This window comes from Aulonocara stuartgranti, assembly GCF_965226115.1.
Source record: "Aulonocara stuartgranti genome assembly, chromosome: 7".
Taxonomy (NCBI): Eukaryota; Metazoa; Chordata; class Actinopteri; order Cichliformes; family Cichlidae; genus Aulonocara; species Aulonocara stuartgranti.
In genome coordinates, this window is record NC_138945.1 from 56,177,971 (window position 1) to 56,203,500 (window position 25,530).

The 25,530-nt window shown below is 38.5% G+C and overlaps 2 protein-coding genes across 7 annotated transcripts in view; one reads left to right on the forward strand and one right to left on the reverse strand.

Annotated features, from left to right (window-relative positions):
- Position 1: 1 nt before the first annotated feature.
- On the reverse strand, positions 2-10,472 carry map2k1 (mitogen-activated protein kinase kinase 1). Its single transcript, XM_082539561.1, has 11 exons — positions 10,163-10,472; positions 3,040-3,250; positions 2,586-2,732; positions 2,299-2,376; positions 2,112-2,163; positions 1,449-1,573; positions 1,085-1,292; positions 833-897; positions 650-708; positions 506-551; positions 2-430 (listed from the first exon to the last, which is right to left on the reverse strand). The coding sequence occupies exons 1-11, from the start codon at positions 10,243-10,245 to the stop codon at positions 317-319; spliced, it is 1,188 nt and encodes a 395-aa protein (XP_082395687.1). The 5' UTR covers positions 10,246-10,472; the 3' UTR covers positions 2-316.
- A 10,575-nt stretch (positions 10,473-21,047) lies between these two features.
- The window catches only part of megf11 (multiple EGF-like-domains 11), an 85,462-nt gene continuing 80,979 nt past the window's right edge, over positions 21,048-25,530 (forward strand). For all 6 annotated transcript variants that reach the window (XM_082539031.1, XM_082539036.1, XM_082539033.1 and 3 more), the window contains exon 1: positions 21,048-21,317. The gene's annotated coding sequence lies outside the window, so the exon portion shown is untranslated. The remainder of the gene's footprint in view (positions 21,318-25,530) is intronic.

Consider the following 25,530-nt stretch of genomic DNA (forward strand, 5'->3'; position numbering starts at 1 on the left):
CTGTCATTCAAACTTTTTATTCACAGGACTTATTTATTCCACATAAGCTAGCAAAGGTTTTGCACTGTGAAGACTTGGGGTTACAAAGGAATATCAAGCACAGGTAGAGCAGCATTTGTCAAGATTAAATTAAATCTTTAGAAAAAAAGATGGCTTTTCAGGAAGGCCTGCAAGGTAGCCCAAAGACTTGTTCAATACATAGTTCCACTTGGCATTTAGGTTTGTACACTTTGATCAGTATAAACAGTTTTATATACCAATAACAGAAATTAGTCATTAGAAGACTTTGATGTGGGTGTTGTAGGCAGAACAGGCCTCACATTATGGTACCATGTGTTGGTGTCAAAGGCTGACTGAGTCCAATGGTGGTGCACAGCCAGCCAGCAAAGTCAACTTCCTCTGCTTCGGAGGTTTTAATGAAAGGATGCACCTGAAGAAAAGGAGAGCTTTTAGATGCATAGAGATAGGGAGTGTAATAAGTGAATATTAAGAGTGCAAATCTTACCATCAACTGTTTCAAGTCTGCTCTCTCTGCTGGGTTTTTAATCAAGCTGGAGTGGAAACAACATCTTAGTGTAGTTCTGTGAAACACCACTAGGTGGCAGAAGATTATGTGCAGTGTAGGTGAGAGAAAACTGTCTTTACCTACCATTTATTAACAAAGTCCTGGAATTCAGAACTAAATACAGCAGGCAGTTTTGGTGGAGGCTGAAATTTAGAGGTTTTTGTAAGTCAAATATTGCGTTAAATTGCTCCTAAAGGCATTAATACACTGTAGCCTAGCATCTATCTGCATCATACCAGCATGTGTAGATAAATCCAGTAAACTCACCTCGTTAACGATGTAATCAAGAAGCTCAAAAATGGCCATCGGAGGTCTGCTGTCTGGGCCGTATGCTGTTAAGGGGGTGCAACCAAAATAATCAGCCCCTTGTAGGTTAGACATTGTGTAATTACTTCAATGACTATGCTGTAACTTATTTAAGCTGTTTCATCAGAGCTTTTCGAAATGATATAAAGCTGCTGTAACTTCAGAAGCTACACTTCAGAGTTACAGCAAGAACCAGAGCCTTCTCAGACTTACAGCTGCCGGGTCGCCCAGGGGGCTGCGGCTTTGGGGAGGAATCACTGGAGGCTGCCTCCCCTTCCACTGGGAAGCCGAAAATCTGTTCGAGCTCCTTAGCATCAGGTGGTGGAATAGGAAAGCGTCCAATGGCCATTTCAACCAGTGACAGACCCATGCTCCAGATGTCCGACTGAACAGAATAGTGGGTGCCTTGTAAGCGCTCGGGCTAAACAACACATAACAGAGGTAGTGTCAGTTATCAGTAGTATAGCTTTTACTTATTTTATTACAATAATAAACCGGCAGGTAAATGACAGCTATGTTAAGTGGCACACGTAAACTTGCAGCCAGATTACTGACGAGTTTTTCCAATTTAACTGACCGACATGTACGACCGAGTGCCCACAAAGGAGTTGGCCATGGAGTCTATAAGCTGTCCGCTCACTCCAAAGTCACACAGCTTGATCTCACCACGGGAATTCACTAGGATGTTAGAAGGCTTGACATCTGAAAGAGGGACACGCAGTGTTTAGGAGAACACAGTGGGCAAGTGTTTCAACAGGCAGCATCAGCACAGAACAAACTGCTGCAGGCATTTTGTGCTGCTTGTGCTGACTCGTTTTACAGTTTCATCCCTACAACAAAGATTTAACTGAGTCTTTAAATTGGGATTGACTGTATTCTAAGTTTGTATTAAAACAAGAGGTAGGTGATCACTGTGTTGCTGTCAGGTCATGCCTCCACTTCTATGTTAGAAAACAAGCTTTTTACACCCAGTATGACCACAATATGACAGAAAGAAATGTTAAAGTGAAAAAAAAAATCTGTTCAAATGTAACTATCAGAAAAAACAAGAGCTTTAAACTTCCCCCTCAGACATAACAAAAACCAAATCAGACTTCCATGTAATCATATCTTCACCTCTCTGCTAGTGCCAGACAAATGATTTGATCTAGGCTTTATGTATAGCAAAACTAAGGAAAGGTATTTATGCGTTTAAAGGCCAGGTCAAGAAAATTAAATTATATTTAATTGAAATAGCGACCTCTGTGCATGATCTTGTGCTTCTCCCTCAGGTAGGAAAGACCTTTAATTACCTGCAAAGACAAACATTGCATAACAGCACAGCAAAGGCACAGATAATTTGGTACTGCCAAAGAAGTATAAGAAACTTCGCTCTAGTGTGACGGCCAGAGCATGAAATAAGTGGGAGAGGTGTTAAAGCTACCCACAGCAATGCTGACTTTGCCAAGGATCTGCTCTGGGATCTTGCCTGCTTTCTTCAGTGATTGGTCCAGGGAGCCACCATCCTATGAACAACAGACGGGGACAAATGGAGAGGATTCAAAATAAAAAATTTGTGAAAAACAACACATTTCATCAAAAATAGCTTGTTCCCATGCCGACCAGGCTGTAAATGGAGGGCAAGAAATACCTAACAACTTTCAGTATAGTCTGTAAAAGAAAGCAAAAACACTACTGGGAAAACACTGGCAAGCATAACATTAATAAACTATACCATATGCTCCATGCAGATGCTGATTTCCCCATCGCTGTAGAAAGCCCCGTAGAAGCCCACAATATATGGGGAGTTGCACTCATGTAGCACCTGCAGCTCCCTAATGATCTGGTTCCTGATGGCTGGTTTAATCTCAAGGTGGATCAGCTGGAACACAGCAGGGCTCATGTTTTTAATTATGCTTCCGTAACACAGAGAAGACAAATGCTAGACAATACAAGCACAGACAAGAACATGCTTTATGACCAAAAATGATCATTAAGGAAAAAGATTTAATATTGAAGCACATCTTGTTTCAGCTGGGGCGATTTTTAACAGCAGCACTTGGGTTTTCGGACGGTCTGCTGTCCCATTAACCCACATTTAAGGCTGTGCACAAACACTGGAGTAATGATGCCTCTTGGACATACTGGAGTAAAAAAAATAGCTTTCAGACAGCTGTGCTGCAGCTTACCTTCCTTGCCATAATCAGACCCGAGGGTCGGTGGGAAACCTTAAAGACAACTCCTCCGTTGCCGGCACCGAGCTCACAGATCTTCTCAAAGTCATCGTCCTTCAGCTCTCCCACTTTCTGCTTCTGTGTCAGAAAGGCCTCCAAGCGTTTCCGCTGCTGCTCATCCAACTCGAGCTCCTCTAGTTTTTTCTGCAGTGCCTCCAAGTTTGTTCTTGTTAAGAGTAAAGAAAGACAGAAGACGATGAGAAACGTGAATTATTATTGTATTCAGTTCAGAGACTAAACTGTCAGATCTCCTCTCATTAGATATCAATGACCCGGTGGTCCCACTATTTTCATTCCTCATGCTTTCATCTCACATGATTGGTTTGAGTTCCAAAAGTCTGAATTTGTGAGTCTCCCAAGAAATGTGTGACTAAAAAAGGTGTTTCCGATCCATGGATAACGACTTATGGCAAGTCAAATTTGATTACCAGTCCAAACTTTTAATAGTTAGTGCAACAGAAAAGAGGCAGCAGAGCAGTGTACAAAAACACAAGGCCATAAAAATAAACTTTAATATCCATAAATATTATAAATACAGTATGGTTGCTCCATAGATTGTGTTTCTTCAAGTTAGATATATCTAGATTTCAAACTACCGTTCAAGATTAGTAAGGTTTTTCTCCTTGTCACACTCACTCCCCCACATTCAGCTTGCTGGGATCTGCTCACCACAGATAATCCACATACTCCACATCCAGACCTACTGCATCTATTATGTCATCCTCCGAGATAAGACTGAGCTATGTGTAGTACTCCTGCACATTCCTCAGGAATAATGTTAAACAAAGAGGGAGCCAGCAGAGAGAGCTGGTTGTGTTTTATTATCCCTTTTCAGATCCCAGTGTGAGAAAGCTTTCCTTGAGAAACTAATTGTCTAGTGAACTCTGCTGCCCTTTGACCTCCCACTCAACTGCCTCAAAACACTGTCCACACCGCCACGCACAGCCAGTCTAAGACTTTAAAAAGTATTAGCTGGAAGCTGCTGTGAAGACCACAGAGATGTCCTGTTATTAGTGTCAAACATTTGGCCTGTGAATGTTAAAAATTTGCAATTTAATTGTTTACGCTGTAAATGATTAAAGTATCAAACAAAAGCATGTATGATTCATATGTGCTGCTGTCTTCATTCAGCTAAGAGAAAATCATTTAAATGAATTATTTAATTGCCAGCCTACCAGATTTTCGTGACAATACAACTATGTGGTGATGAGAAGATCTTCATCAGTCTTAGTGGTAATTACGCTTTTTATTCCTCATCTTTTTTTTTAAACTAAATAACGACTCACTGGAGAGCAGCTCTTCTCCCTGTACAGCTCCGCACAGCAAAGAGAGGGTTAAGTGGTTTTATTTTTGACAGTAGGCCTGCATATCCATGGAGACGAGGTGCCGAGTTTGAGCTGGCTGTGGGTGGCGTGGGCGTTTTGTCGACAAGAGCTGGAGGTGGAGGAGGATGAGAGGAGGAGAAGCCTGAAACACTCTACACAATGTACGAGGGAGGGACTACAGTAGCGCCACACTGCAGGCCCCCTCCCTTCCAGGTGCAGGAAGAAGTGAGCACGACGCTGGGCTTTTGAGCTCCATCCGCACTAAAGAACAAGGACATCCAGCAGAACTCGAATGTGAGAAGCACAATAACTCTACACCTTGACATCAAGCAAGTTAAAGAAAATGCATTTTTAATAAATGAGAGTCTGAGACACACATTTATCTATCAGGTTTTGGTTCATGGCTTCAGCCAAAGAGGTATTCAGCTACTTATTATTTCAACATGTGTTGCTTAGATTTTTTTTTTTTTTTCAAAGAATAGTTCAACACAGCTCTGGAGAACCAAAATGTTATTAAAAATTGATATGCGATTGAACAGTCTCTTTTAAACTATTATTTGAAAAATGGTTGCTGTTGAAGCTACAGCTGTTTCTATTCTGTATCTCCCCTGAGTGTTTCTCTTTTCTAAGCATTGCATCGTGTGCAGGTACGTTAAGAGACTGCAAAATTACCGGATGTGTAAACATAGGTGCCCTGTAAAGATTACAATTCAAGAAACCTGTAGCACGGATAGCTGAACCTGGTGCGCATTAAATGTAACAAATGGGAGAATTACAGTATTTTTAGTGAGTGTCAATCACTTACTGTTGGAGGAATTAAAACCAGGATGAGTTCCTCAGAAAACCTTTTTTTTTTTTTACTGTAATTAAAAACTGAGTACCTGTTGCTCTCTAATAAAAAGCATATAGTAAGCAATATGTTAAATAAATAAATAATAAAAAAGAGCCACAAACTATGGCTGCTGTCAATATTTATCAATAATTTAGTTTCCCAGAACCTTAGAGAGGTTTTCACCTATGTGATGGCAGTAGCTTATCCAAGATGAAGTATAAGGGTCTATCCAAAACAAGCTGTTTGTATTTGTTCTCAGCTCTCCCCTGATAATATTCCATCCTTATGGGCCACTGATTGCAGTTCTCCAATGGCTTGCAGCCATTTCATGCTGAAAAAGCATTTGGCGTGCTGGAATGGCTGTCCTTTTTCACAAGAGTGCAACGGTCTGGTTTCAGTAAGAGGCTCATCGATTGGATTAAGCTCATCCACAACCATTATGCAACATATTTGCTCTCCAGTGTCAGCATCCAATCATCTTGTGTCGTGTTGCAAATTACCCAGAATAATGTGCTAATTTAAATGAGCGCTTTGAAACATGAGCCTTTTCTTCCCCTTCTGTTCAAAACAGCTGGTGGGTTTTCTTACTTACGGCTATAACGCTGATACATTACGAGAATAGATTTCTGGAAATGTCTCTTTTTGACATTTTTAGACCACATGATACACAGTAACTAAATCATAAATGTAAATATTGAAATCAATGACGGTTGAAATTCATTTGGCTGTTTGATTTCAGGGCCATGATATTGTTATGCTCATTTTGGTACAGAGCGGCCAAAGGTGTGCCAAGCAAATATCTCTCACAACATTATAGCAACAGAAGTCTGAACTGTTGCTACAACGCAGAGCGGATCCATCCTTTCATGTTGTTTACACAAAATTCTGCCATCCGAATGTTGCAGCACAAATCGTGACTCATCAGGATCAGGAAACATTTCTCCAATCTTCTTTTGTCCATGCCGAGTGTAGCTTTAATTTCCTGTTCTTAGCTGAGAGGTGTTACCACCCAGTGTGGGCTTCTGCTGTTGCAGGGTTTGATGTGTTGTGTGCTCAGAGATGCTCTTCTGCATACCTGGGTTGTAAAGACTGGTTGAGTTATTTTCTTCTGATATCTAATATTAACAAGGGAGTGTAGATAACTGCTGCTCACTGAATATTTTTCTCTTTTCAAAACCATTCTCTGTAAACTCTATGGATATGGTTGTTGCCAACCCATCTGGCATCAACAACCATGCAACGTTCAAAGTCACTTAAATCACTGTCCACTTTCTGATGCTCAGTTTGAACTTCAGCTTGTACTCTTGCTCATGTCTGCATGCCTAAATGCAATGAGGATTGGCTTATTAGATGTTTGTGTTAACAAGCAGCTGAAATGGTGTATCTAATGCACACTGCAATTATTTCCTAGCATATCTGAATAGATAAACACCCTCGTTTTAGAAACTTTACTTGTGTTACATTTGTCTAGTATTTATATTTATTTGATGATCTGAAACATTTAAGTGTGACAAACTTGTGATATCGGTAACATGAACAACATTTGTTACCACAAACCCACCATCTACCATCACTGGATTGAAACTGGTTTAGCTTTTCCTTAAACCCTCAGCCAGCTGAACTCAAACAGAACTGTGTTTTTATGGAAAAGAGGACTTGAGTAACAGCAGTCACTATATGTCAGCAGTGCCACAGTATAACACCTTCTTACGTGACAGAGGACACAGAAACCCTCATTCAAAAACAAACAAACAAAAAAACCACAGTGATTCAGAATTCCTGATTGTTGCCTCATCCCAACATGTTGCTCTTTAGTCCATTAGATCCCGGCCAGCAGCAGCAGGAATGTGCTCGGCTCTCGCCAAACATTATGTCATCATCAATAGCTCCTAATGAACAAAGTAGAGGCACAGCTCATCTGTTTAACATTGTCAGCAGCTCAATCCAACACGGATTACTTTAAGTTCTGAAAGTTGATCTGTTGTGCTCACTTCAAGCTCCATGTTTTTATGCATTCAGTATTTTTTGTGCTTTTCCTGTCTTACAGACCATCCAAGTCACACATTAGCCACATATTCATACAGCACTTCATGCACATCCATGGCCAGTTTAGAATCACCAATTGATCTTTGGGAAGAGGACCCAAAAGAAATCAAAGCAAGCACAGGGAAAACATTCAAACTCTAAAAAGGAAGGCGCAAGCCAATTGCAAGATTCATGTGCTGCGAGGCTACAGTGCTAACCCCTGTACCCAACGTCATACTTTAACTCTACTACAGCTTTGCACAATTCACTATTCAATATAATCCCCTTTCATCATATACCAGCCCTTCATGCATCTCCTCACTTCATTCACAGTCTAGAAAAAGCCATTTTAGCTCCGGTCCCTTTAAAGCCCCTCTTTCTAAAAGCCCACTTTGTTTTGATTGGCTGTTCTTCTCCTGCTTGATCAGTCATGTAGAGATTCTGAAACCAACATTCAAAACCTACAAAATGTCCACTTTTCACATTCTTGCATACACGTTGGAGCTCAAAATCTGATCCAGAACAGAGCAGACAGCGACAACATCCACAGCAAAACAGATTTCAACAGAGTTACTCAATAAGCATTGGGCTCATTTTGATGTCACAAGAGAGTATAAATGAATAAACAGTTTTCCTTCTTTCTTTCTCTTTTAGCACTCCTTCGCAACTGAGAAAGTATTTGATCAAGCTCTAGAACTTGCAGATAACTCTTAAGTAGAGCACTGAAGAAAAATTTCCAAGTCCAATGGTTCAGAATCTGATGATTCTTGGACCCTTTCTGTGCCCATATAAGGACATTCCTGCCTTACTGACATCAACCAGGCAAAAGGAATGTAAAACAAATGTCTGCAGCAGCCTTAGCTTTAGGTTCACAGGAATTACATGTACATGATTATCAGCTGATATATATTTTAATGGTGAGAAGCTGAGAAGTAGACTTTCCATCTAATGCAAGCTAAAGTCAAACATCTGCCCTTGGCTAAAGCTAAACTGAAGAGGCGGTTCTATTTTTGGTAGCATTTACATGTATCATTTCTTGTATCAATAAACACGAGAACTCAAAAGGTTTTGAATGAATTCTGATCAAACTTTGTAGGGGTGTAGAATGGCGTCATGTTAACAATCCATTCAAGTTTGGCTTACATCCACCAAGGTCTTCAAGGTTGACCAAATCATTTGTTGGGCAAAAACTGACAAAAAGTCTTACAAGTTTTACACTTGTGGCATGTGTGACACGTATTGTCAACATATAGAGTGTATTGTATATACTGTGTAAAGATTTTGAATAGGTCACTTACCGGTATAACCTTTGACCTCTCCAAGGTCAATAGATTAATCCGAAGGTCAAAGTGATACTAGTGATCTGTAGAGCTATTTTTAAAACTATGTTTCTTACTGGTCAAACTTTTATAAAATATATTTCACCTTTCAAGCTATGCTACAAATTCATTTGTAGTGGGAACAGTTAAGAAATGATACTGGTTTATGGGGATCTTAAATACCACATTACAGTTTGTATCCAAATATCATGTCATTGACTTTTGGCCTCACTTTTACATTTCTACTACTCTAATTTGTATCTTACTAAAAGCTTCCTAAAGTATATTTCTTCCTGTTTTTGTTTTTAATTTTTGGTACTAGTGGACACATAAAAAAAAAATCTTTCTTGTTTCTTTAAAATTACCATTACTTAACGCAAAATTTTATTCAAATATGACTCAGTGTCATTTTTTTTGTCTTTAATTCATTGCCAAAGACACAGATGGCCTTCAGATGGGCGCTCTAACAACGAAACAATAATATATTCGGACTCTACAACGCATCAGAAAAGCAGCCATCATAACTGATGACACGTTACGTAATTCTCATCTCAACCGATCCAGCTTGTTGCAGGACTCACTGGGCTTTTCTCTGCAAACTGAGGGCTAGAGGAGGATGTCAAAACAATTTTATGTCTCCATTACTGTGTTTTGTCAAACAGTGGTGGGAGCAGGCCTTTGCAGAACTCCTTCAGCAGACAGAAATATAATTCTGTGTGCTGCCTCACTGGAAAGCTCTATCTCTGACTAATCACACCAAGTGGGCTGTGAGAGTAACACTGAGACCTGTCCATCTATGACACCACAAAGAGGACTTGACAGCCAAAAGTTACATAAATATTATAATGAGAAACACGGTAACAATGATAATTTGTGAAAATGACCTGTGGCATGAGTAAAACGGGAAAATGAATGAAATCACGAGGACTTTGACAGCTATTTAGCGCTTGAAATGATAAAGTGAAATGAGTTTCCAGTTTTTTCCATTTACATCATTAAAAATTAAACTTCTTTAACTGTTTGATAGCTGATTAGTGTGCAACAAATAGTCCAGTTATCATGTAGTCTACTGAATTATGATTTAGTGGCTGTTTTAATAACTGTTCAAGCATTTTTTTTAGAGCCAAACATTATCAATGTGAGCAACCTCTGTTTATTCCCTGTTTTATTTCAGTGTGAACGGAGTATCTCTGTCTTGGATTGTGCTCAAGAGTAAATCTAAAGAATTATTCAATCAGTGCTGTAGCCTATAAAAATGCTACATGCAACCCAAACCACATAAGCTATTTTGAGGAATGGTCAATGGTTAACGTGTCAGTAACTTTTCAGATTTAAAAAAAATATTTCATTTTCTCAGTACAGCAACTCATAACAATGCAAATGATCAATGGTTGCAGTAGAGGACAAGGTTTCAGGAACCCACACAAATACTTGGTGCAGAGTACTCGAGCACACACACGGTATTGGCTGCTGTCATACTGAATCCAACATATATTAGGTTATATATCAGAAAGCAGGTATCTGTGTACTACATTCCCCTATCAGAATATTAGAAGCAGATTAATATTGACACTCACTCTGTGGCTCCGCTGCCGTTGATAGTGTTTCCATCAGGGATGGGGTTGAGTTGGATCGGCTCAGGTTTCCTTCTCTTCTGCATGTTACGTGCAAGAAACAAGCTGGTGTACAAAAAAAAAATAACAACAACAACAAATCAACACACGAGCTGCAGCAGTGTAGATGGAAGCCCGATACAGAAGGGGTATCTGATATTAAGAAGACACTGTTTATCGGCACTGACTGACAGGGAATTAGGCAAGGGTTGTAATGCACTGCAAGGCTGAGCAGCTGATTTCTTCTTAATGGGTGGAGGTGAATGAAACGTCACAAAATATTTTCATTGGTCTTCCGGAAAGCGCGGCTGGGCTTGTTGCAGCTCTCCCTCTGCTGGTGATCGGCGGTATTACCATGCTGTTACCTAAAGTTTCGTTTAAACTTTAAACGAACGGGAAGGCGGTCACTAAAAGAAGCCTATTAGCCAAAACTAGAGTAGCTTTGCATTAAAAAAAAAAAAAAAAAGATCTTCATTTATAAGAAATGCCGTCACTGACTTCATCCTAAAACAAATCACTTTAGCCTCTTTCTTCGGATTGGCTGCCCCTCCTAAACTGAAAGTTTGAACAACAATTGGGTGGGCCCAGAGCTGAGTGCTTTAAGGGCTTTCCACTCTCACTGACATAAATTATCTGAAACTGAGCACTTAAAGAAGTCTGAAATCTGAGCTTTTGGCTCACAGGGATTACTCATACAGAAACTGACCTCTTTATTCGAAACTTCAACCACATTTAACATGGCCAATGTTAAATATGGAAAAATATGACATAATAATGAAAGAAAATAAGTAAAAAGATAATAGGTCCACTTTTAGGACCATTAGCTCACATCCTTTTAATAATAATAATAATAATAATAATAATAATAATAATAATGGTAATACCCAGTGATTTTTACTGGGAAATGTAGCCTCTGGATACAGAGGCTCTGACTATCATTGTCCAAAATGGCATAAAAACCTAATAGATTACCATAACATAAACAAGGACTGCTTTCCTCCACAGGGAACCACACAGTCTGCTACTAGAACAAACTCTAACAAGCAAGCAAATGACAATCACCCCACGAAGCAATAAGTATGATGCTTATGAGGGCCCATAAAATGGACTCTCTGAAAACCATCGAAAACCAGCTAGAACTAGAATGGTGACAGAAAAAGTAAAAATATGTGATTGAAGTGTATTTCAAGACCTCATATGACCACTAATGACCATGCGAACAACAGAAGGGACGTTATTAAAAACGAGGCTGACAGAGACTGAAATTTAAAGGATAAAAGATAAAAACATCTCAAGAGCGGGGAAGAGATGTGAATCACCACGAAAACAATGTTGCAGCATTAAGTGCTGAGGAAAATGAGCACAGCAATGAAGTAAACCAACCAAATGAATCAGACCACCCAAATGCAACACAGTGCTGATGAAAAAGTAGAGGAAATGGTAAACAACATCCTGAGAAAATGGAAGGCTGTAAAAGAAACATTGATGAAAGACCACTAATGCTAAAAATTAAATGTGACAAGCATGTAAAATCAGCATTAACCCTCTCAGGCTCAAATTAAGTTTTTGTTGCTAATGTACAAAAGAATACCTGCAGTGGTACTTCTGAGTAAAAAAAACTCATAAAATATGTATGTGGGGTAATCAGGTTGTTAGTTTTTAACTGTTGCAAATCTGCAATGCCTGCTTGAGAGGGTTAAAAATAACTAATAGAGCAATCATGGCTATTAAGAATAGGCTTAATGATAAGCTATCCCTTGCTGAAGTGAACAAATTATTTTATGCCACTGCCTCTGCAGTCAGTGACATCTTAGGCAACAACAACAACTATCCAAAAAATCCAGAAACTGGGAGACCCTGGGGAATGATGGCGTAACAAGCTTCTGGCTAATACAACAGCACTACATGAAAACCATGAAGACCATGAAGAATGGCCTCCTTATTGTTAGTGCCCAACTAATGCAGTCGACTAACAAGTGGTACTACTTAATCCTACACTGTGTAAGACTTTAAATTTAATACCAATAGCCAGATCCTACAAGAATCTGGTGGACAACAACTTGCTAGCACTAAAACAAAAATACTGTAGTTATGTAGGAGTTATGTAGATCAACTACTTATGAATAAAGCCATAATGAAGGCGATTAAGACTGGGAAAAGAAATAATCTTACTCCTTTTGGTTGACTCAAGTGGATAAATGTATGTAGCCACTTTCTACCACTGCAAATTACAGGTTTTATATCAGCTGTTTTTTAAACTCAAACAGGATTAGGTTGAGGCCACAAAAGTAGCTATAAGAAAATAAAAGGATTCAGTAATTTTCCACCACAAGGTTATTCCGGCAATTCAAGGACATCTTTGAAACATCTTGTATAATTGTTTGAGGAGACTTGATGTTTGTCAGAATTTTGTGGGCCCATGTGTAAGGGACACCTCATGAATTGTGTTAGAGCAAGCAGTTGCTTTTCTAAGTAATAGCGAGTTTCCATTTAATGGGGAAATCTAATAACATGGTGACTTATTTGTTCAGAGTTTGCATTTTTAACAGACAATATAATTAGGGAAGACGTATTTAATTTGCACTCAGCTGGGTGCACCTGGATTTAATGACAGGTACATCTATTACAATATAACACAGCAGCTCTGCTTACAGGTTTTGATGGCATCATCAGAAATTTCTGTGATAAATACATCGCTGTGATCTTACTTTGCAAGATATCATTTGTGCCATTAACATATTTATAAAGAGATATTTTTTATTTAAACAGAAATGTAGGCATTAATATAGACACTACTAAAAATAATACCAACAATAATGACACTCAATCATCAGTATAAGGCAAAGTTGGTTAACAGACATCAGTCTGTCCAGTTATGAAGTTTCACTTTTACAGCTTGAAGAATGTGGAGGAAAGGCAAGGCCAGCTGGACACGGCCATCGAACACGGCCAATAGCAGGGCAAGTATCCACTCCTTTGTGCAAGGAGAAACTGAAGGATCACGATCAGACCCCTACAAAATGACCTCCAGCAGTTCCCTTAATTTTTTTGAACAGTGTATATTAGAAGCTCCTCTGAGTATAATGCAGCCCATTTTAACGGCGCCATAACTCGAAATCATTCGATGCAATTAACATCTCTGTCACAGAGTCAGTGATGAAAGAAACAGTCGCCACCAAGTCTATATCTAATTAACATGAATCGTGATTGATCTACAAAAAGTTGTGTTAAATACGTTTCCTCATTATAAAATAATAGCAAAGGATTTTTTTTAGGATCAATAAGGAAAAAGCCAGAAACTGCATGTTGTAGTGCAAACGACGAAATAAAGCGGTGCAAAAGAAATGAAAAGTACCCAGCCCTCTTTACTTCAAGATATTTTATCCCTTATGTTGTTATCATTATTTTGAGTTATTTTAAAATACTATTAATTTAAAAATATTTCAAAATACCAATGATACACATGACCTTCATCATGCTTAAATGGTTTCTATTCTTTTATTCTATAGGTGTTAGGTATTTACATTAAATGCCAGCTCAGTATATATGTATATATGTATATATATGTATGTATGTGTATATATATGTGTGTGTGTGTGTGTATATATATATATATATATATATATATGTGTATATATATGTGTATGTGTATGTATATATATGTGTATATATATGTGTATGTGTATGTATATATATGTGTATGTGTATGTATATATATGTGTATATATAAAAAAAACCTGAAGAATAAAGCAAGAGAATCTGATAAAATTACCATTCTGGCAGTTGCTTGTTATTAATATTTTAATATAGGAAACTCATAGGAACAATCTCAAAAGCCATTTGTGATTAATTCGCTGTCAAACTATAGTTTTGATATAATGTAGTATTACAGTGGTAATTAAACATATACCAGTTAAGTTAAACCTGGCAAACAAAGCAATGACAAGGCTTATTTATAGTGTTTTTCCTCTTTTTTCTCTTCCTCCCACATTACTTTAAAACTGCGACATCTTCAGATGAGTTGACTTGTAAATAACCCAGTCATCTCATTTGAAGATGGTGTTTTAAAATCATTTTACTATTTTAGGTCATAGCCTCTCAGAAAGGCAGTGAAATTTTCTGTTCGTGCTCTGCTCCTGTTTTATTTATTTCAGACCAAAATCGCCAAGGATTCTGTTTCTGATTTCATCCACAGCAATACCCTCCCCTCTTTAATACTTCCCTTTGTACATTTGCTATCTTTTATTATTGTTGACACCCGCTGTGGCTGTTTAGAAGCTGCTGATTCTTTTCATACTGTACAAGAGGGTGGATTTTTACAGAGGCTCAGACTTATGTCTTTTCTTTCTCCACTAACGCTGCCACCATCTGAATGTTCTTTTGCCCCTATGTTGTAAAATAAATCTGTGTCCGGTGGATTTTAAATAAGACGAAGCTCATTTATTAACCATAACATGTTGTAGTATTTGAGAGGGGATAAAAGAATGGTAAAATTATAATTTCAAAAAACATACTTATTTATTCATCAATTATCAACATTTTGAAATTTTGTCTATTTGTATAAATGTGGTTTTTAACCTGGAAGGGGGCCTGAGGGTTGTGGAGACGGTTATAACGTTAAACTCATTTGGAGCATGCTTCTGACTAATAACAGTACTGAACACCCAGTTTTGGTTATTCTTTCTGCGCCGCTTTCTCCTCTCTCCCCCTCTGCAGGGCAGAGAACTGCTCTTTCCCAAAATGTAATCTGTACTTACCTCCCTCTATCCTTTAAGTATTTACCTTAAAGTGATATAAGCTGCAAAAAATGGCATTTGCATTTTCTCGTCATAAAGAAGGCTGATCTTCACAATGATTGTATAAACACATTAACATTTCAGAGGACAGACTCATGTTGCATTAATGATGGGGTTTTGTGTGTGTGTATGTGTGGGATGTTTTTTTTTTTGTTATCATATTTGCAGCAAACTGTGTCCTCTAGTAAAGGACCCAGTAGCCTACAAGCATTTTGTCAAACAACTGTTAAACAAGAGCAGACTATAAAAAAGCAGAGATTTAATCCTCTGTCTACTTTTTATGCACTCCCAAGTTTTGTTCACTATTTTTTTTTTAACATAAAGCAATGGAGATAGAAACAGTAAGAAAAAGGGGAAAAACATCATCACAAAAGTTGTTGAGAAGGACATGAAACATACACCCATTACATATTTAAAATTCTTTCTTAAATACTTTGAGGGTAGTGCTCCTAACCACCAGAGAGTCCACAGCAGCGATGGAAGGAGGAGGATGGAGAAGACAATGATGACCGCCATTAAGTCAAAAAAGGCTTGCTTCCTGAATTAAAATCGCTGACTAAACTACTCTTCCCAGCTGGAGATGGGACGCTTTGAATAATTTTCATCCCTAAAAAGGAGTCATTCAACTAAATTTTTTTGTTTTGTTGGGGAAAACTGCTCAGCTCAAACTGTTTGATCTCTGTGTAAAAAAATATACTAGGTCTACCAAAGAGTAGATTCACCTGACATTCTCTACCCTAATGATGTATTAGCTGTCAGCCTAAATGTAGCGTGTAGATTAGACATCAAGCAGAACTTTAAATCGACTCCCATTTTTACAATTTACCCTGAAGTCTCTACACATCGTCCTGACGGACACAAGGCCAGTGAGCCGTGCCTGTTTTACCAAAAGCATCTTGCTGCCATAATCAGCTTTTTCTTCATAAACCAGGACTGACAGAGAGGAAAGATTGGCCCATAGACAGGAAATCTGAGAATTGTAAGTTTCATTTGACAAACTGCGCTGTGGGCACTTGAGCATAACAGACCTTTCTAGAGTGTTGGTATCTAATGTGGACCATAAAACATCTACAGCAGTGTTTTTCCATTCTGAGGGGTTGGAACGCCTCACATATAGTCACAGAACCATAATTAGGATGACAAGAACAACATTATGCTTATTTTGGGGCTGTTTGGGGAACCTCCGATCTAAAGAACGACCGTTGTTTTTGCACACTGTGCCAGTGAGATTGAAGGGGATCATATTTCATAAAATGAAAGAAAAAAATATAATTATTTCTAATACTAATCGTACATAAAATCATGTGGAAAAAGTAACTACATCACTACTAAATTGTTGCCTCTCTTTGAAAGGAGACACTAACCCTAAGCTTCTTCAATACGCTGCTTACAAATAAAGATGGAAGAACACTTAAAGTGAAACATTGCTATTCAATAAAAATATCAGTACATGTAATGGAAAAAGTAAGTAGACTTGCATCAAACACTTTTCGTATATTTAATTTCTTGTGGGCACTTTGCATAATTTCTCCAAAGTCTCAGATATTGGGCTGCCAAGGTTTTTGACTATTCTCCATGTAAAAATCCTTCAGATGCCAGGGTGAGTGTTTTCTTGCTTGTATGGACTGTTTCAAATGTTCCCCACAACATTTCAATAGGATTCAAATGTGAGCTTTGACAACACCATTCAATAACTCGCTCTTTATTTGTTTATAAGGCATTCCTTCGTGGAATTTCGAATGTGCTCCGAATCAATAATCAATTGAAAGGTCCACTTCTGACTCAAGATAGCAAACATCAAGCAATCCCAAAAGATAACATTTCAATTTTTTGTTTTTCTTGTCTTTTCTTTTTCATTTGAAAGTGTTTTTTGTTTGTCTGTATTACCTTTATCTGCAGGTGCCCAAAGACATTCGAATACATGACTGTAGTAGGTGCCGAGTTATCTAACACTCCAATCTTTTGCAGTGCTGGTAACTTATTTTTTTATTTGTCTTTGATTGCATTTAACGCCTCCTCTCAAAAAGTCGTTTCACCTGTTTTTTGGTTTTGTTCTTTTTTTTTTACATGTCATGGATGTTTGACTTTCACTGTTCTGAATGGAGTATGTGTGCAGTTTGACACAGAAGTTCTTTTCATCTTCATCTACTGAAAGAGGAAAGTTTCTCACCTCCATTCAGAGGTTAAGACATGTACGTGTGATGTGCAAACATGAAATCTCCAGTGCACCTGCATTAAAATAGGATTTTCTAAGGCGGGACGCATCTTATGTGTGACAGGAAAAGCAGAATTTGAACATCTGAATATTCATAGAGTCTATATTTTCGAAGACACGTACTGAAGATAGAGAAAATCAACTAAATAATTGAACTTTTTGTCAAAAAACACATAGGAGACAAATTATCATTCAAAGCAGAGAATATGTATATATATCTTCAAATGTCCAGAGGGCAGGAAGTACTTAAAATGAAAAGTGTTGAAAATGTGATCTGTGGATAATCCTGAATAACGGGGACGTTAATTCTGGAGGAACTGGGGGGTTATCCAACCTCGTAAATATTAAATGAACTGTGTTGCTTGATACATTGAGAAACACCATGAAACAAGAAAGATGGTGGTCAAATTTACCTGAAATTTATTCGTCTGTTGTTGTTAGTTTTAGTATTTTTAATGAGCAGGTTTGTTTTACTGAGAGGCTGAAAAACAAAAAATGTCATTGGGCATGTTGTACCTAAAGGAAGTCAGGAATCACTTCTGAGCAAACAGTGTGGGTAATAAAAAAAAGATAAAAAGATATATATACAGTCTTCTAGCCACTATGACAGCTGGGACTGGCTCCAGCCCCCCGCGACCCTGAATTGGATAAGCAGTTAAGAAAATAGATAGATAGATGGATCTGTATATATAGTCTATCACAAAGCCGGCCTACCGCCCTGATATGGTCAAAACAAGTCCGCTCTTTTCTCCACTTTCCAGACACTGCTGTGCCATCAGGAGACAACAGATGAGACATAAAAGAAACAAGCTCAGATGGGCTGATTGAGGATGAGCAGTAGTGTTGGAAAACCAGAATACACTATGTCTTGTTTGATGCTGTGGATTTGTTGCCTCATCCACCACTACTTTGGTCAGGGAGTTGGGGATTTGTGGTCTGGGATTGCAGCAGGCCACAAAGGCAGCTTCTGAAGCAGCCGATAACAGCCGCCAGTTGCTCCTGCTGAGAAAAAAGGCCAAAAGTTTGAGTCCCAAACATGCAAATCTGTCCAATGACTAATACAGAAAAACAATGACAGGATGGGACAGCTGTGGCAGGACAAGTGGGTACTCATGCACTGTTTTCTATTTCTGGATTAACATAAATAAGGATCATTTATTTGATGGTTGAATTGCATGCAAAAGGTTTGAAATTCCCACTTCAGTACACTTAATGTAATTGCCTACATTGCACAGACTTTCAAGTGCCGAGCCTTCTAGTTTTTTGTCTTTTTTCTTTGTTTCCTTCACCTTGAGTGTCTCCCTCTGGACAGGAAGCAGTGTTCCTTAATTTAAATTTTATAAACGTAGTGTATGATTTCTTGACTCGAGTATCAATGCGAGGAGGCCAATTTTCTTAATCTCAAAATGTTTTATAAGAAGTTTTCTATGAATGTGGCAAGAAGAAGCAAACAAGAAATAAAAGAAGAATAAAGCGATTCAATTCACGATCAACTTCTTCCAAAGAATAATTAACTTTAAGAGCCTTAAGTAGAGTGATAGATTATCATGTTATATAAAGAAAGTTTTACCCCTTAGCCAGTGGCAGTGGGAAGGTGGAGCAGTGCCCTTCTGTTTGATTATGATAAGTCAGCAAGCAATAATACAGAGGCAAAAGCAGTTCTAACATTGGGCAGATGTGGTTCATCTGGAGCAAAGCCAACAGCAAAACACAGAGGACTGCATATGTGACCGAGAACATAAAAATATGAAAACAAAAGTCCAGCACTCAGCTTAACTCAGCAAGAATAAGTAAAAGGCTACACACACACACACACACACACACACACACACACACACACACACACACACACACACACACACACACACACACACACACACAGACCACACGGTGCTCTGCTGGGGCTTGAGTTTAGTGCAGCTGCATGGAATACATGCTGGGCTATATGCACCATTTCTACTTCACTACAAATATGAAGACACAAAAGAAATCTTTTTGTATCAACTAACAACCAAAACCAGAAAAAGATTTAAAATACCAATATTGCTAAAAACAATAAGAAACCATAGAAGTACAGACAAGTTGTAGAGTTCATTATTTACACAGCTTCTCAAATGTGATAATTTGTGGATTTTCTGTCCTAAATTATAACTATAATATAATAAAAAGTATAAGGATTTGTGAGGTTGTACCTCTACTTGGCAACAGCAATTATTTCAACTTTAATTTTGAGCAATTTGAAAATAATCACATTCATATAATCAGCAGTTAAGACAACAGCAGCAGTTAGCCTTGCCTCAATTAAATAGGACAGTGAGATGATGATGTTTTCTCATGAATGCATTACAAAAAAGAAATCAGATTATACAACAGCTGCATAATGCATACTTAAAGTAATTTATGCTGTGGCATTGGTACATTTGGACACTTTTTTTTACACATCTGTTGCAGTTGTGCTGGGGAGCATGCAGTAGGGCTCTGATGGACAGACAAAGCCAAGGTAAAAAACGCCTCCAACGTTCTATCTTACAATCCAGAGTGTACTCTTACTGGCTGGTTGGCATGCAGGCAAACACACGTGTGCTAGGCAATGGAAACAAAACAAGAATCGGCAACAAAAGTGAGTGACAGGACATGTCATGTTTTGCTTTTCAGTCTTGTCACATTTCTTCAACACATTCTGCATTGAGTTTCACCTGAAGGATAAAGCTGTTGCTCCACAATATGTCTGTCATACATTTTTCATCAATAAGTCCCAAGAAAAGACCAAAACTGACAAAATGTTTCTTCATCTATCAATTCTTTCCCACATCCTCACAATGTAATGTCTCTGCCAACCCACTTGTTCCTGCTGAAAAAATATATTTGAGCATTTTTCTTTAAGAAAACCAACAAAAACAACACAATGATTGCACTGTGACTAATGTACATTTGTTCATCTCATGAGTATTCATGTCAGGCATGTGAGTGTTTAAGTTAGATGGACTCAATAAAGTGCTATAAGTCACATTATGACAAACTTTGGCACATTTATGTGTTTTTAGAAGTCTTTTTTAAACTTTGTTGCTAATAAAAGTATCAAGAGACTCATATTTAAAATGACAGCCATTATTTTTCAGTTTAAAAAAATGCACAGCTTCTTTAAACAGTCTCCCTCCTCTTAACACCTTCTAATTTCCCACTAAGCGGCACATCTCTTTAAACATCAAACTAAGAACCAGATCCAGGGTTTGGTTTGCAAATCTTCCATGTGAAAAAAATCCTTGGAAACATCAGGACTGCAAAGCGAGAAGTCGCTGTAAAAACTTAGCAATATTCCTTAAATCTGTCACACGCAGATGAGGATTTGTTAGTAAAGGTGGATTATGAACAATCATTTGAATATTTAAAGAGAAGGGGAAAAAAATTCAGTCTTAAGTAACTTGTTTTTTCCCCCCTCTTTTTTCCCTCTCTGGTTCACAGGAGAACTAAAGTGTGCATCCTTTCAGAAATAGGATCTAATTATAATAATTATGCTGTTCCAGGCAATTTGCTTCTTTCACCACATACAATTTTAAATGTTGCATCCATGTATAGAAGTAGCTTAGATGAAAGATGCTTTGCAGAATGAGAAAAAAAGACTTTTAAGAAATCTGAAAGAGATCCTACAGGTTGTAGGCTGTAACTGCTGAGGTTAGAGGGGAGATGTTTCCCAGGTTGCTCTAATAATATTGTGGAATCATCCTCTCTGTAAGAACAAGCAAGTGTGTGTTTATGTGCGGAGAGGTGTACGGCAGGGTGATGGGGACTAGGTGGGTAGGGAGGAGGGCAGCATCAGCATCAGCGCCCATGACGTCACCAGAGTTTAAAGTGGGCCGCGCTTCACCCCGTGGAGGGGAGAGAGGAGAGGGAGGAAGCGGCGGCGGTTCCTTGCACCTGTCTCGTGCGCGTCGCCGAGTGTGAAAAAGCCCTGCGCTGACACAACTCCACAAAGTACCTGCTCTCACCGATCCTGCCCGAATGTTCACTTTCTGCTTTAACTAAATATGGAAGAGCTCGTTGCACGGTGGACCCTGTCAATTATTTCGCCTTGAGGTCGATAACTTTCCAATTCAGCTTTCCGCGAACGGTGAGTCAAATGCTTCCTCCCCCCGACAAATCGGGCTCGATTTGTAAATGATGCTGCAGCAGCCGTGTCATCGGCACGCGCAGCATGTGTGGCGATAAATATGTTTCCAGATGTTTGTTAAAGCAGATTTTTTTTATTTTAAGAGAGAGAGAGAGAGAGAAAAATACATTATTGTGTATTTTTGTTTTAACTGCTGGAGTGGCTCCGCAGTAACTTGCAGTCTGAGCGCGCTGCTGTTGGTTGCTGTGACAAATTGTGCTTTCCATTTAATTAGGCTATTGGCGAGTATATCCCACGGAAATGTGCGCGCTGTGCCAAAGAAAAGGGCTGTATCATCCCGGAGAGTTTTCTAATCTGCTGCAGTCGCGAAGCCGAGTGTTTTTCTTTTATCCCATATATATTTTTGTATGCCAATGTGCTCTGCCTTTTCAAACTAGTCTATTACTTTTGAAGATTGTCATTTTTTAAAGCTGTAAAGCTTTGAATACTAATGATTTAGATTTTCTTTCCTTTTATTTGAACTGCTGCAGTTTATGCATTGTTGTGATGCTTTTTTGCCTTGCCTGGAGTTAGTTTGGTTGGTTGTGTGCTGAATGTGATCGTTCATTCCCTGGTTCCTTTTAAATGTTACACATTTGATATGAACACTAGTGTAAGTGGCCCCTGTGTAACTGCGATGTCACGACGTCGTTTTTTAAGCTTAAGAGACATTCATAGAACCAGGATTTGAGATAATGGTCTGTCCTTCAAACTCAAGGATTAAGACTGATGAACATTTTGGATGCACAGAATAGAAATGACATGCGGCATGTTATGTCATTTTTTAACCACTAGATGACAACAAAGTGCAACGTAAAGCATCTGATTAAACTTGCATTAGCCTGTTAGTCAATGAGCAGATCTGCACCATGGTTTAATCATGAAATCATTACTGCTGCTGATTTCCTTTGTGGGAGAATAAACAAAACCAAGAAACCCGTCTCTAAAACATACAGTTTTGATGATATCACTATCGTTACACAACGCACAGACACACACACAAAGAAATACGCACACTGTAGCTACTGTTGCTTTGCCCTGCTGGCGCTGCATACATTGTTCCACATACTCAGCATGGGTTCTCTGCATTATAGCAATTTGTCATAAAGTCATTTATCAGGGATGCACCGTGACACTACAGCAGTGAAGGTTTAGTTTTTGAGTGAGACTTGGACACTTGGTGTGTGCTGTTGTGTTTCCAGAAACTCTGGCTTGTTCATTGTAACCCCTTTCAAGACTCCACTTGATATTCACAGCTTCATTTCTGAGTATTCAAGGGCTACACAATTAGTTAAATCACACCGCAATTTTAATGTTCTGTGTTCATTTAGTTTTTTTGTTCTCCAGTTAACTGGAGCACATCAATAATTCACAGTGTCCTAACTCATGTTTAACAAATACTGCCTTTATATTTAGATCATCTGTTCCTTTGTCAAATCAGCTGTTATTCTGGACCACCATGACCTGTCAAAATATTAGAAAGCGTGGGCAAATATTGCTCCCATTTTCCTTTCTTTATGCCCACAGTTCAGCTTTAGGCTGTCAAACAAGTTGACAAAATCACCATATTCCTTTTTCATACCTGCCTATTGTCCCGTGAAAATGGAGTATCTTCAAATGTCAGGCCTTTCACAAATATAAAAAATGACCTTGTGTTCGGCTTTGTGTCAATAAATCATGTAAACACTGAATGGATAATAGCTTTTTAAGTGTTTATTTAGTTAAAGAATCCTTCACTTTGTCTGACAGGTTAGGGAATCATTTCATCTAACAATCACATTTACATTTTTCTTGCTAATATTACTGTGAATAACAATACCTAACTGTAATAATTTTTTTTAGTCTTTTGTAGATAATTAGTAAAAGAAAAACAGTCATTGTCTTTTAGTAGTTCACTCAATCTGTCAGGGCATAGCAAGTGCTTGGAAAATGGGAGAAAAGGGGTATATATATATATATATATATATATATATATATATATATATATATATATATATATATATATATATAAACATTGATATCCAGAGTTAGGGCTGGTTAAAGCTGTGATTTTAAGCAACACTTTCCTCTAATGAGGGGTCATGGAGCCAGAAACCAAAGTAATACTCTGTTCAGCTTCAGTGGTTTCAGCTCTCAGTGGAGCCAAGGACGACATTTGCCGCTCAGACACCGTAAATTCTGATGTTGTTTACTGAACAGATGCATATTTGTCTTATTTTGGGGGCTCACTTAAAGGATCACTGTGTCCGGGGCACCTAAGTGCCTCATGCATTCGGTGGAGGTCATTTTTTTGCAGGCATTTTACAGTCTAGTAAACCCTTTCAACTGGAAATCCCGATGTTTGGCTCAATCAATATGTTTAATTAGGGCTGATTAATGGAAGCAGATAGCTGTGGAAGGCTGACCAATTTCTCTCATCTCAAGAAAAAAGAAAAAATTCATTCCATGGTGGTAATGTGATTTTTATGTAGCAACTCACAGTATTCATTAAACCGAAATTGTAGGGATTAAGTATACATGTATAGTTTACATTTCCGTTTCTATAGATGACCTAACAATCTTTTTCAGTAACTACATTTAAGATTTGACCAGCTGGGGGTTGAAACTCACACAGGCTCAATATAATCTCTTAAACACATGTGAATTAAGGGATTTGAAAACACTGCTTCGTGCATATGTTTAGAAATAGTTTTCCCCGCAGGCGTAGACATAGACTGTTGGCAGTGTGAAATCTCTCCATTAGTGTATTGGGATTTGCAGAACTACAACTGCTGTGTGTACTGTTTGGGGGTTGGGTCTGGTTCAAAAGGGCAAATCCTAAAAAGTCGTCTCAGTCTTATAAATCTGACACTGATTTTGAAAACTGCATGTGGACACCTCAGCATAGTGCTGTGTTTCAGGGCTTAGTTTCTTTTCGAATTTGCTGTAATGAACACTGTTTTCTGTCAGTCCCTCAGAAGTAACAGCTAGTATGACCTTTATTCTGCAAATTAAGCCGTTTTTGCTTTGCAATGACTGATAGATCTTATTATTTCAGCAAAAGTGCATTGAGCATTGAGCAAATACCCTGGAGCCATAGCAACTGCATTAACAAAAGTTAATGAAATATATGGAGGCAGGACCTAGACTTTGCTTTACTTTTGAAAGCTGTGGCATTTACATTTTGCGCTGAGTAGAGGGAGTGAAAACGGTTTATCCCTCAGCGTACACCCACAACCTACCTCGTCTGTAGACATAAATTTGCAGTAGCCAATATTGTAGCGTTACCAGTAAAAATAGACACGTTTGTTACAGGTTATTTTATTTATTTATTTATTTTTTGTTCAAGAGCATTTGGCTTTTCTTGTAAGTGGGGATTATAAGGAAAAGTCACAGTTGTGCATGTTGTGCATCACAAAAAAGTTACATAAGTGCAAAGTGATGCAAAATTTTAAAGGCCAATAAAACGTCGTCGCTAGCTGGCATTAAAAAACAAAAAGACATCTGCAATTTAGATTGAGCTACAATTCCACATTAGGTTTCCCAAGGGTCTGGTCATGTCTGCATCTGATTATCCTTGCATACATTTAATTAATAATTCGACAATGCATGGCATTGATGCCGGTCAGCCAGCATTCTGCAGGGGAATAGATTGGCTCTGCTTGATATCCAGCCACAGCCTCTTAGCGAGGAACAAGGAAACGATGAGCTCAGGCAGATTTCAGATACACGAGCTCGTGCGGAGCTGCGTTAATCCTCCCTCCCTCAGGTGCAGTCTTGGGGAGGAACGCCGTGGACTACAGCTCACCACAGATAGTTGGCCAAGCTCTGATTAATGCACTCATCAGTTCTTTTCTTGTTGGTTTTAATGACAAGTATGTCCCTTGCGGGAATTTGGTGACTTTTTACAAATACTGCTGATGCATCTGCTTGGATCTGCCGCTTTTCCCTTCCCCGTATTGTGTAGAGAGCCCTGGTAGAACGCCCAAGTTTTTTGACATGACTAGGCTGTCAGTTACAGTGCAAGAGACCACATGACATATTTTCTACCAAGAGATACAGGATACATGAGCTGAGGAAATGAACAGTGATAATATCTCAGCATGTTGGGATGTGTTGTGCTTTGCTGATAAGGCTATTATTCATTATTATGCCTTAGACAGCAGAAATCCACTCTCCATCTCAGGCATATGCT

What these genes read in the sequence shown, in the direction of transcription:
- map2k1 (XM_082539561.1), bottom strand. Translation starts at nt 10,245, where the DNA reads ATGCAGAAGAGAAGGAAACCTGAGCCGATCCAACTCAACCCCATCCCT. An exon ending in CCCTGGGCGACCCGGCAGCT is followed by an intron (nt 898 to 1,084) that starts GTAAGTCTGAGA and finishes CCCCCTTAACAG; the next exon opens with CATACGGCCCAGACAGCAGA. An exon ending in CAGACTTGAAACAGTTGATG is followed by an intron (nt 431 to 505) that starts GTAAGATTTGCA and finishes CCTTTTCTTCAG; the next exon opens with GTGCATCCTTTCATTAAAAC.